The following is a 13,396-nucleotide window of genomic DNA, read 5'->3' on the forward strand; positions in this document are numbered from 1 at the left end:
TATGGCCTCTGAATGCTATGTAGGGATCCCTGTATTCGTTTATTTCATTTAAACCTGTTCCCCAAGAGGGCACAACAGAAATACAAGCTGATCATGCCGACTGTCTGACCCAATCTAATATTATGTTTTTTGAGTATGTCGACATTAAAAAGAGCATTTTTCAGTGCAGTGCAGTATTGGTTTATGCTGGGCTCCAATACCAAGCATGAAAGTTACATAATTTTGTACAAGTTTTTGAGCTGGAGAAGTCTTTAATGCTTTTGTTTCCAAATTGGGTACTGCACAGCTTTTTAAAAATTTGAACGATTATAGGATTTCCCCAAAGCTCAAGGTGGGTTGCAGCATTTTAAAAAAAACTACTTAAGAAAACAGACCAATTCTAACAAAACAAAGCAGAAATACCCGCTTTGCACCAGCTACTATGACTACTGCAAGGCATTGCCAACAACAAAATAATCTTGCAACATGTCTAGAAAATGCTCAGTCTCCATTGTGAGGCAGCCACCAAGAATGCCTGGCATTTGAACCGAAATGTGGGAAAGGGGATATAGGAGATGTGTATTTGCAGGCTCTAAACACAGGGATGGTCTCTGATGTAATGTAGAACTAGTCAAAAGAAGTTAAAACCTGGGATAACAGAATTATGTAAGATTACTTACAATTTTTTCAGTATAATTACATTGACCTCCCCCAGTAACCACAGGGCTCAGCTTCAAACTATGAAGAACCCACTGCACTGAAATCACAGCAACTATGACCAAAGGGCCTAAGAATACATGGGCCAATGACAGAATATAGCCTTTTTACTAATCTATGGCCTTGTTCAAAATCTGTGTTAGCAACTATCTGAAAATAAAATGGCAGTTTGTTAGTTTCAAAAGCTTTGAAATGCACATAGTTAAACCACATACACACTCACATGAGTTGTGCTATTTAATAAATGTGAGAATTGGGCATATTTAAGCAAGTATTTCCCAATTAGCTTAATTTATTCTTACTGCAATGCTTGCATTTTTACAAGCTTCATTAACAGCAAACAGCAAGAGGGCAAAGCAGGGCATTAAGGTGACAGTAAGGGCCATTGCAGACAAAGCTTGGGTTCCCTCAAACCAAAATGTGTGCCAATGCATTGGTGCCCACCTGTCCTTTCCTCTTTCCCATCTCCCCAACTAGTGAAATGTAGACTATCATCTCCTCAGGGCAGCAATGTGTCATCTTGGCTTTGTACTTGGTAAAGTGTCACTTACTTTGATGGAGCTATAGAAGTGGTTGTAATAACAATGGAAAGCTGATGCCAACAGAGCGCAGGACAGAAAAGCAGCAACACATGTAGGGAATCACCATGGGGTAGAAAAAACAGGCAGTTAGCATCCTCTCCAGAACACTACCCTCTCCACCTTTGCTGTCATGTTCCCTTCCTCCTTACTTTCATTAACCGATTGGCTCCACAGTCTAACATTGCTTCCACAAAACCAAATTCATGACCGGGTTTTTCACACTACCCATTAAGTTGCTCATAAGACAATACATATGTAACACTACCTGAGAGAACTTCGGTACTCCCAAGTACAAACCCATTTTTCTTTCTTTCTTTTTTTAAATGGACAGGTAAACATCAATAGCAGGGCAAACAAAATCTTCACACTGCAGCCTGGTCTGAAACTTAAAACATGAACATATTCCCCATCAGGCCACCTTACATATTACTGGCTGACATTAATTTCTGATCTTGCACACTCACAGCTATGAAAGAGAAGTATTTTATGTGGCACTAGTAGTACCAAATAGTTATCTGTAGGTGGACTAAGTACGGAATCACTGGATTCCAAAATCGAAGTTACCTGTTCTGGCAGGAATGCCTGTTTTTAGAAACACTCATTTCAGTGTTGGGCTGCCACCTAGTGTACCATTCCAAAATGTTTGAAGCTGTGCACAGCAAGGGAATGTATACTAGGATATCCTTGGAAAGCCAGCGAGGAACTTCCTTCACTCCTTTAGTTTATAAATACACATGATGAATCACAGAGGCTGCACAAGTCTAGAGTCAAAAACTACAGGCAAGTTGAGAGCCTGTCAATTCACCCTACAGGAATGCTGCTGAACAAGAATAGGTTATTCCCTATGCTCTCCCTCAAACCACCTGCAGCAGCCTTATCAGCATGGCTGACAACAAAGAAAGCTTATCTTTAATTTCAACCCTAATTTTAATTAACTTCATAGCCTTTCATAGATCTCCTTATACTGTTACTCAGCCTTATATAGCTTTTACTGCTTTAGATTTTTAATTTTTTAGACAACATAGTTTATCGTTATTACTTTTATAATTTAGTTATTGCCCTAAGCTTTTAACAATTTTAATAGAACCCCAGATTTTAGTCTTACAGCAATTTTATAAGTTTATAGTTTTTATATCCACTTACTCTATAGTTAGTTTCCACAGTTCCTTGGTACAGAAGAAATTTCTTGCTTCTAATGTTAATTTTATAGTATCGACGTTATTGCTTCTGCCTCATGTTGGTCAAAGACTGAAATAAAGCTCTGACTGACTTGACTGAAGACGACACACTCTGAAAGGAGATTTCTAAGGAATCAAGACGATCTACATGTGGGAACTATTTAATCCCTGCATACACAGGAAACCTCCACAAACCAGGATGTATTTGCTTCAGCTATTGAACGATTTAATAGCCTGATTGCTAATGGCTGATGTGATTATGACCACTTAGTCATTATAAGCAGCAACACTGACACTTTATCATAATTACCATGTGCGACACAACCATTGTCAACTGTGTTTTTAAAAGCTTTCGTGTCACTAACTTTCAGGAGCATTTATTTTTACCCACTTATGGTATTAGGCTGCCACCTAGTGTACCAGCAAGTTCAGACCTTTTGTAGCTCTGAACAGCAAAGGTATGTACACTGAGATACCCACCTGAGAACTTGTTTTAATCTCTGATCAGAGACTTCCTACTTTGAAACAGATTAAAACAGAGCTTGAAGTTGGTTAATATGGAGTTGTTTTAGACTGGGCAACAGAATGAAGTATGTTTTATTTTGATCCGTGTTCCTTAAGCAAGTTCTCTTAGACATCCTATATAAATTTGAACTCAACAGTGTTCTCTATAAGTAACATATAGCTACTAAAACATATTATGAACTCTGTATGCAAGGGTTGTGCCATCCAGGCTGCAGGAGCAAATAATTCACAATACACAGGAAATCTAATGGTGGGGGACGTATGGCTTTCATCCAGGACAGACTATCCTCACATTTATGTACATAAGCAAACAGGCAAAGTTCCAACCATTTCAGGAACAGACAATTTAATCCATATTACATAATGTCACTGAATACAGTTGATATCATCCAAAATCACTCCTGAGAGCAAAATAGTTTAGCATTACATTTTATATACAGTTGTGAAGGGATTATTAGAAACCAGAAGCGCATCCATATAAGCAGGAGCACCTCACTGTATGTATACTGGTTATGATGCCCAAATGCACTTTGACTCACTTGATATTTACCTTTAAAATTTATAACCACTAAATGGCCCAAACAGACCCTCATAACCTTATTAATTACTTGTTCTCTACTTATGATAGACTGAAGACTTTAGTAATTAATTATGTGTGTGGCATGAGATCATTCCCGCAACGGGATACTTCCCGATACCGTACATCCAAGTTCAGTCTGGCTTTGATAGATTACTTTGTTCTCTATCCCTAAAATGTGTAATCATTACTAAAAACATCTGTAAACACTAGTTCAACAGTAAACATATCTTGGGTTTTCCTGTTCCACATAGAAATATTCAAATTTATCTAGAGAAGTTACAGCCTGTAAGTTAGTCTCCCCCCCACCCTGTAATCTTGCAGTGATCAACTTCCTTTAAGGAGCAGATTTATGATTTCTTCTGACGTACCATTACGCACCACAGTATGAAAAGTCTTATTAGTTTTAGAATTGATGAAGTGAGAACCAGACGTGAGCATACTTCTTCCAGTTGCTAGGGCAGGAGAAGACTTGAATGCAGATTCCAGAACACACACAAAAGGAAATGTCTGTATTTGCATGCTTTTAAGTGAAACATCAAGCAGTGGTTTGTTCATTGTCTTCTTTGCAAACTGCAAGAGGGTTTTTGTTTTAAAAAAAAGTTTACCATAGAAAGAGCTGTGACAATACATGATGCAAGTACAGCTTCCATTTAAAAAGCACTAGAAATCAAAGGCAACCAAGATGATGGATATTTTTGCTAGAACATTTCTCAGCTACATAAGATCTAACACGCTTAGCTGCACCATATCCAAGAATATACAAAATTTCGCTTACAGGATTAAGCCTTTCAAAATGTCAGTTTTAAAATAATTCTCTAGGATGGATAACAATTAAAAACAGCTTATTGTGCTTTCAAAAAATAGCTACTTAATGACAAAGACCAAAAATGAAACAAGCCACAAGTGCAGAGAAACAGTTCAGACTCAATAAAATGAATTTTCGAGAACACAGAAAGTATGCATAGCTAATGGGCAACTGTGCCAAGACATGTGTGGGATGAAGCTTTATTTTCCTCTCACAAAAATCAAATTATCAAAGTTGCTCAGCCAATATCAAATTTTCTATATCATAAAAGTAGGAATTGTTTGATTTGGAATTGTTACCCAAAACGTAGTTCTGGGGAATATTTGAACAACAGACTATTAATCATTAAAGGAAATACTGGGGACCCCAGAAAGATAAGGGAACATCAGTGATACAACACAAAGTTGCCTACTCAATACTTGCAAAGCCAAGCAATATTTTAAGACAAATGTAAAATATCTGCTTCTTATAATTAATCCCATGTCCCCAAACAAATCAAATTCTGGCCTTTTGTTTTTGTCTGGCTAAAAAGCCAGAAATCATTGCTACTGTTAAAAGATATGGAAACCACTACTTTTCTTCCAAAATGTCACTGGCACCAGTCCAAGCCACTATGGCTAGTGAACTGAACAATATTCATCTGTCGCAAGAAGCAGGTTATGTATAAAATTGGTTAGAAAACCTTTCTAAAAGTACAGTCCACAGAAACAAACTACCAAGGAGAAAGTCTGTTAACAATTTTATTTCTTTTGTATGTTAAATACCATGGGACAGGGCTGTTAAGGATGAAATACTTTTTCAACAACCGCCTCACAAGGGATAAGAAGTTCTGCCATGATATTAGCAAAGTAAGGTAAGGGAGAAAATTTACACTCCAAGAGGAACAACTTCCCCACAGAATGTCTCTTCATATTCCTGAACAAGTGGGATTAGCATTCTAATAATCATTTTCCAAGAGGCAAGAGCAACAGATTAAAATTTTAAAAGGATTATTAAAACAACATTTACAAGACTTTGAACAATTTTTGAGCTCTTATTAAAACCACAGAAGAAAGAACAATTCTTTTCTAATGACTTTTCATAAAGGACTGGATGTGCAACTGACACCTGCTAGTGATGAATTAATATACAATTTTGTCCAGCAGCCGAACAGTTTGTCTGTTTTATTGTGATGTTTAACCGTGCAAGATCATTAGAGGCAAAGCCTGTATGATGCTGTACACAAAAATGGTCACTTGGGCCATACTACCCATGAAGTGGTAGGTCAATACACTTTTTCTGGCCAAGGAAAAACAAAAAGGAAGCTGCGTTCTGCATGCTTCTTTCTTTCTCCCTCTCTACAAGATGAATTTCCCTAAAAAGAATCCAATGAAAATGGCTGCAATTACAACAAGAAGTGAGGGAAGAGGATTGGAGACATTATCTCGAAGGGCCAAGCCTGATGATCCAGATTTATCCGAGTGTGCCACCTTTCTCAGCCTCAGGCCTTCTTCCTGAAAACACATTTAAGAAATTCATCAATAGAGGGTTTTTCAAAAAAAGATATCAGATCTGAATTTAAGCAGAGCAGAAAAGAAGCATGTTTAAGTAATATCATACAAAGTTCTTTGTACCTCTGGTAACCTTTTGGCTTTAAAGGGTGGCAATTTTTAAGAGAAGCAGCATGTGTATGTGTACACACACACACATACACACACACTCTCTCTCTAAATGGTTCTTGCATGCATAGAAAGACCTCTGTTTACGCAAAGGGGTGCAATTTTGTCACTCTCCCCTCCCCACTTCAGCTCTCCATCAAAGAATTTCCCAACCTTCATGAATGGATTTTGTGGTGGGGAAGGGAACTTCTGTTCCAAGGAGAGGCTAGGAAAGCTTTCATGAGCTTCCTTCCACTCACACTATTTACAATATAATGTATGTGCATATAAAATGCCGTAAGATCTTATTCCTCCTAAAAATGAAAATAATCTTTCCTTACACACCAAAGTTATCTATCATAGTCTGTACTTACAAAAGTTACAAACCAGAGGCCCAAGTTTTTTAAAGTTCAGCTGGGCATGGTGATTTTCCTGGAATCACCACTGCTAGATCCAGCTTCAGGATTACAAATTAACACATACAATGGAGCACAAGGCTTTCTAGGCTTTTGGCAATCGCAATATTTGCATGGCTCTGTATAGTGGCAAGAAAGTGAACTCAAGACAATCAAGTCCAAAGTAATGGACTATGATTATTTATCAAATTATACAGAATTGCTTCTTGGGTAGATCTATCAAGAAAGAGACCAATTTTAGTTTTTAGTTGTTGTTTTGTTTTTTTATATTTTATATCCCACTCTTCCTCCAAGGAGCCCAGAGCGGTGTACTACATACTTAAGTTTCTCCTCACAACAACCCTGTGAAGTAGGTTAGGCTGAGAGTTAAGTGACTGGCCCAGAGTCACCCAGCGAGTATCATGACTGAATGGGGATTTGAACTTGGGTCTCCCCGGTCCCAGTCCAGCACTCTAATACACTAACAGGTAGCAATATTAATTAACACATGGTAGTTTGCAACAAAATTTTATACAGCACCATGACTAGGGATGTGCTCAAATTGCGATTCGGCATCTGAATATTATCTGAATATTGTGCACTGCCGGTGCACAATAGCTGGGGGGCGGAGTGGCGCGATTAAGCAAGTGGCAGCGAGCGGCAGAGGAGCAGGTATGGAACTGCTTTCCTCCATGTTAGAGGGACCGTGTAAGCCCTCCATTTTAAAGGGATGTGCTGCGCTTCAGATGCTGAATTGCATTTTGTGCACATCCCTAACTATGAATGCAATCAATGGTTCCTACAACAAGATGCTGCAGTGTATCCCCCAGTCTCTTTGAAGAATAAAAACATTCCAGCCAACCTATAATGGAAGGATGGACAGGCAGACAGACAGACAGACAGTAGGAAGGAAACAATGGGTGAGTATAATAATTTGGTTACAGTTGAAATCACAGGTCATGTGATATAAGCGAGAGGAAGAAGTGGCACCTTATACATGTTTCAGGAAAGTATTCCACATGTATGGAGCAAAGAGAAAAATGGGTGAAGTCATTTAAGGCAGCAGGAGGCTTTCAGTCAGCTAAAAATGGTAGAACTGAAGAAGTGGAGGTTATGGGCAGGGATAGAAAAACCACAAGGTCCCCACCATTAGCAAACACCCCAGAGACCTTGAAGGTGAGGAGAACGACCTAGGAGAACAACCTAAAACCTTTAGTTATGTACACCACAACTTTACACTGTATAATTATATTTTCTCAGTGTCATACTTTTGGGAGACACAGTGGACTTCAGAAAAAAAGAGGAGATTGTTGAAAATCACCCCACCCCTTTAACACACAGTGTTAAAGTCTTGTCACACCACTGCAGTGCTAGTCTGGATATCAACCAGTATGTCTGGCATCCAGATATGTGCTAATAGTTCAAAGAGGGCTGCCAGTTAGGAAAGTTCACTAAGGCTTAAACCAAATTATGCTCGATTTAAACAAAGTCTATAGGATTTTTTCCCCACAGAAAGTTATAGAATTAAACATATACCGATAGGAAAATTTACTATGAATTTGCTAAATCCAGTAATTCTTTTTTCTTGAGGAAAATGTATAATTAGGGTAAGCAAGTAAATAAATAAATACATACATACAGCTTAGTTTTTAAAAATGCATTTCATTAACTCTTCTATCATCAAGAGTCCAACTTTATTGATCAAGAACTCATCTAAATTATATGGAACTTACTCTCAGATGTCTATTTTCCTCTGAAATTTTCAACACATCTGCCTGAAGTCTTTTGCATTCTTCCACTAGCTTCCTTGTTTCAGTGTCATTAAGTGAAACACTATGTGGTTTTGGCATTGGACCATCCTGTTTAGCTGTATTCAGTATTGGAGCAGATTTGCTTGCATCTATGTCATTCTGCAAACATTAAACATAGTTTCAAAAACCTAATTTTCCTTAATCAACGAGAGTATTCAACATGATTCAATTTTACTACAACTTGATTTTAAAAGTGCTAGTTTCCAAGATGAAAATCCTGAAAAATATTTAAAATGGATATAGTCATTCAATGCAGACATCACATTCTTGAACTCCTAACCATGGTTGGCGAATGAATAATAGGGCGGCTTGCATGATCCTTTGCTCTCTAGCCAAGCTTACCAACTGTGGTTAGCATAATCAGTGCAGATGTAATTTTGAACTATGGTTAGCTGTCAGAATGGGAAGAGACAGGGATTTGAGCATGAAAAAGGAGAGCTAGGTAGGTTCAGAAATGGCTAAGTTTACAGACTTGCAAATGCCAAACATTTGACACATACAAAGCTGAATCAGATGCAACATTTGGTTTAATTCGGGAGGTGGTGGCTAAAGAAAAGCAAGTTTTAGCTTTTTCATGGTTTTGTGCAAAGATGTGAAACTACAGAGGTACAGATCACTGAAACAGTTTGTAAGACAAAGAGGCCCAGATTCAGAAGCTTAAAACGTCCCTGGCAATTGGATGCTAGGTCCAAGGAGTCTTGATCTCAATTCAGATACAACACCAAACCACGTTCTGATACTATGAAAACAGGGCTGAAAAGAGCCTTGGGCTTCAGCACTTCCTTCTCCCCTACCCCTTACTTAGAGTACTTAGTTACTTCCTGGTATGCAGCAGACCACAACCTAGAAAAAAGAATTTAGAGTCACTAGGACCTTGGAAGTTTTCAGTCCAATCCCCTGCTCAGTGCAGCAAACAGTTACACAACCTGCTTGATCACGCTCGTTTTCATAGTGCCAAACTGCAGTTTGCTGTCACATGAGAAACCAGACAAGAACACCTTGAGCTGAACATCCAGTTGCCAGGGCTTCAGCTTTTTGCTTCCTCCCATAGCTTCTAGTGGCTGAATGAACCTCGCTGCCACCTAGAAGCTCATGCCTTTCACTGCCTATCTTTGTCACTCATCTAAATTCTAGTGACAGTTTAAATCTTTCTTTTTTTTAAGTGTGGGCAGTTTATACAACAGAGTAAAAAAGAGGCCCTAAAAAAAGACAGCAACTATTCTAATCAACTTAAGACATACTTGAGCTATTATGTTCTCTCTTCTAATATATGCCAATTGTTTCTGTGTTCTTAGCTAACTACAACTGATTTAATGAACTACTGAGAGGCCTGAAGGGTCAGCTCGCTCAAACCCCCCCCCCCCAAAAAAAACTGTTTCATCTTGAGTTTGATCTCAGTGACAGGCTCCATCCTGTCAATCTTCTGGCTATATTTTGTAGGTACCCCATGAATGCCACTGACTGCAGTTATGTACATGGATCCTGATGGAAGTAAAATCTGAGGTGGCAGGTGGGACATGCACTCTGCACAGAAGAGCTCCCACTACAAGACTTAGGGGAATGACTACACCAATGGCTAGAGGATTAGGTTCTGCAAACCCAGTCTGCTACTCAGAAAAATGTAAGTGTAATGACAAACAAGTCAAGCACCTGCTTACACGGCACAGGAACAGGTAAAAAGGAAGCTGGCATAGGACACAATTTTATTGTGTAAGCTATGGGGGGGGGCACATATGCAACAGGTATGGGTTTTGCTACAGTATTTCCCACTGCTGAGAAAACAAACTTCTGTTCAAATTTCAGAAGCGACCTGTGTCTCGCAGCAGAACATCGGCCACAAAAATGAGTCAAGTTCTAGCTATGCTCACGGTTCTTGGGATCCCAGCCTAAAGGCAAGGCCTGAAAAGAGTCAATTATCATGAACTTCGGCTCAAATCAACACATTAATTTTTGACATGGTAAAACCACATCTTTTGGGCACAAATACACTCTCTCGTGGTCAGATTTAATTTTTACCATGTCAAGGCTGTATTTTGATGCACTAACCTGACATGGTAAATGTGAAATCCTATGAAAACTGTGCTGCAATCTTTTAAAGAATTTTGCTACACAGGCAATGAAAGTATTAAGTTATGCTAGAACTGGCAATTTGTTCAGAACTAAGGGACTAAGACAAGCTTAATAAATGTAGTAGGCTACTAATTGTAGTGAACGGCCTCTCCTTCCCCTAAAGAGTTAACCGGGAGTTAACCCTGTCCTGACTGACAGGAGTGACTTCTAGGGATCAGCCACTCAGCAAACAGTGGGCGGGACCTTGAGGGCCATGCGGCAGGAAGAGAAGCCAGGATGGAGCTTGCTTGGAGCCAGGATGTGCTTGCAACAAACAGGTTGTTGGCTGCAGCAAGGAGGACTGCAAGGGCCTGAAGTCTCTACCATAGATTTGGTGAGTTCAGGAAGGAAGCCAGGGCTTGGGCTTTGGGGAAGGGTTTAGCCAGGGAACAGTTTGTTGTCTCTGGTGCAACACACATCTCAGTTTGATTGCTCAATAACTCTACCAAGTTTTCTTATCACGTGTAGGCTTGCACGTGGAGGTTTTTGTGGACATTTCCAATAGTAAAGAGAAGGAGAATTCCCTGGAGTTTTGCCCATACCAGGGGTGGTGGGATTAAACTCTGTTAAAAAGTGGGCATGGTGGCAGCGATTGAGCTACTAAAGGGACAGTTTAATCTTAAAGGAACAGCCCTTGTGGGTGAAGGCAAGAGAGAGGATGATTCAGCATTTTTCTTTCCCTCCCGTGAGCTTGCTTTGAGACAAAGGCTGTGTTAAATCCGCTACAGTATTCCATAGCTGGCATACCTACTACATGTATTCAGTAATAAAATGGAGCTATTTACTACAAGGGCTTTTACACACATTATGTAATCTTTGTCAACTGGGCAAAGAGGGATCTTTTAAGGCTCTCTTATTGCAAAGCCATAGTACCCACAGAACTGTGAGTGTTTCTGCTAATAATATGTATTGGGCGGACCATGACTGTGGTCTTTTTATTTAAGTAGCTTAGCACTTTTTTTTGGTACACAAGCTCCTTTTCAGCTTCCCAAATGCTAGTTATACATATAAGACTGGAAAGAAAATATAGTCACTTCATATGATGTTCTGTTTATTTCTGGTTTTGTCTCTTTAGCATGTATTACCATCATACTCCCTCAAAAGGCCCGTCAAGCCCCTTTCCTCCTAGATACTTGTGTTCAAGTGGGTCTGCAGTGTGATTTGATTGTATCACCCCTGAATCATGGGTTTATCATTCTGATGCTTTGTCTCCTTGCTGTTCAGCTTTGCTGCTATTTAAAATTTGTTTCTATTGGATAGCATCCACAGCAGTATGTGCAGAACAAGGAGTTAGCAAAAGCCATTTTCTTCTTCCCACCCTCCTCCCTGCAGTCCCCAGAGCTGCTGGAAAAGTACAGACACCCCTTTCACTCCACTAGAAGGAATCTAAGATTTCTGGATCAGCCCTCTAGGGAAAGGCAAAACCACTGCACATTTTAAAAGCTCAGACTCATGAGAAGGCAGCTTTAGCAGGTTCTGCATTAAATGTATAAAGTCTGTGTGACACTGTACAACTAAGGCTATAGAGATTTCCACACACCTCAACTACCAGTACAATAGCTGACATCCAGATTTACACTGCACGCACCAAAAATGCTGCATGCTCACAACGGGGGGGGGGGGGGGGCTATTTTCACGGTTCTCCCTTTCCTCATTGTGGTTCCTGATAATATGTTCCTGAGGTTTAGAGCCCTGTAGGACATATTTTCAGGAGGCACAATGGGCTCCAGAGAGAAAACGGCAATAATCAAAAATCACTCTTCTCTTGTTGCATGCATGCAGCATTTTTGGTGCATGCAACTCAAGTCTGGATGACAGCCAATATTTATATCCCCCTTTATATATTCCCCGCCTTATGAGCAAAAGCACCCTATACAATTATTAAGATACAAAGAATAAAACAGTAAGAGGCCAAACAATTAAACACAACATAGAACAAATGGTTAGAGCCATGTTCACATAGTTTTTCCAGAGCTTGGATGTGCTCATTCAGCACACCCAATTCTTTTAAGTGACATGAAACCAGCTTATTGACTTCACCAATTTCTCACGTCTGTACTGCAGGGATGTAGATAGAAATTTAAGCTTACTGAAAAGAATTACATAAATGCTTCAGATAACAAAAACGTTAAGTAACAAATTTTAAGCTTAAACGATCCGGATACAGTGTAATGATTTTTATTTGTTTTTCTTTTAAACTTACCAGCTTATCATTTTCATTAGGCATTTCAAATACACATCTCAGTTTGGAGTCCATTAATTCATCAGGTTTTGCTTCCTTCCACTATAACAATGAAAATACATTAACATGTAACTGCTTTACTTTCATTATCTTCAAATTCATAAAAAAATTTGCACACCTTGACTTATAAACAGGTTAAGAAGTAGAATAATAGGAAGGATGTCTGGTTTTGAAGTGGAAGTCTAGGTAATGCCATTTTATGAAGGTAATGAATTTCATCAAGGCCTCAGGCACATCACTGTTTCTGTCTAACCTCCCACACAGGATTGTTTTGGTAGATACCAAATATAATAAAATTAAAGTTAACAGAACAAAGATGAAGATGGCCATTTTATTCTAGACATGTTCTAATAAAGAGGGACTTTATTTTAATTTCTACAATTAGAAACTCAAAAGTTAAAATCAACTACAGGTCACAAAACGGAACTAGCAAGACAAGACACCACAAATGGTTGAGGTTCCCTGTCTTCCATACATCACATTGGGGCAAGGGTAATAGTGATACAACAATTGAGAGAACAAGATATGCAGCACTTTACCACACTACTTATAGGATTTAAAAGCAAAACCTAAGGCCACTCTTGGCTGGATACTACTTCTTGCCTTTGTATAGCCATCTCCTTTTCTTATTTGAAGAAGAGCAGTTTCCAAAAAGTCTGAAACTAGAACTCCAAGAACTTTCTTACTCCTAATAGTTCCACTTCAGAGACAGGGCAACAAAAACCAATCCTCATGTCCGTGTTATTTATGCTTAAAGCTTTATTCACAAGTGATATCCTCACCAGATAGTGAAAATGTTTATGGAAATGTGGCCAGTGAGGGGAGCTGTAGCTGAGA

At 39.1% G+C, this 13,396-nt stretch overlaps 1 protein-coding gene across 1 annotated transcript in view; it reads right to left on the reverse strand.

Moving 5' to 3' along the window:
* Positions 1-3,309: 3,309 nt before the first annotated feature.
* The window catches only part of VAPA (VAMP associated protein A), a 33,433-nt gene continuing 23,346 nt past the window's right edge, over positions 3,310-13,396 (reverse strand). Inside the window, exons 4-6 of the mRNA XM_053246595.1 lie at positions 12,521-12,601; positions 8,131-8,307; positions 3,310-5,858 (exon numbers count right to left, since the gene is read on the reverse strand). Coding sequence (XP_053102570.1) covers positions 5,703-5,858; positions 8,131-8,307; positions 12,521-12,601 — 414 coding nt within the window. The 3' untranslated portion in view covers positions 3,310-5,702. The remainder of the gene's footprint in view (positions 5,859-8,130; positions 8,308-12,520; positions 12,602-13,396) is intronic.

The sequence above is a fragment of the Hemicordylus capensis genome, chromosome 4 (genome assembly GCF_027244095.1).
Source record: "Hemicordylus capensis ecotype Gifberg chromosome 4, rHemCap1.1.pri, whole genome shotgun sequence".
NCBI classification, from domain to species: domain Eukaryota; kingdom Metazoa; phylum Chordata; class Lepidosauria; order Squamata; family Cordylidae; genus Hemicordylus; species Hemicordylus capensis.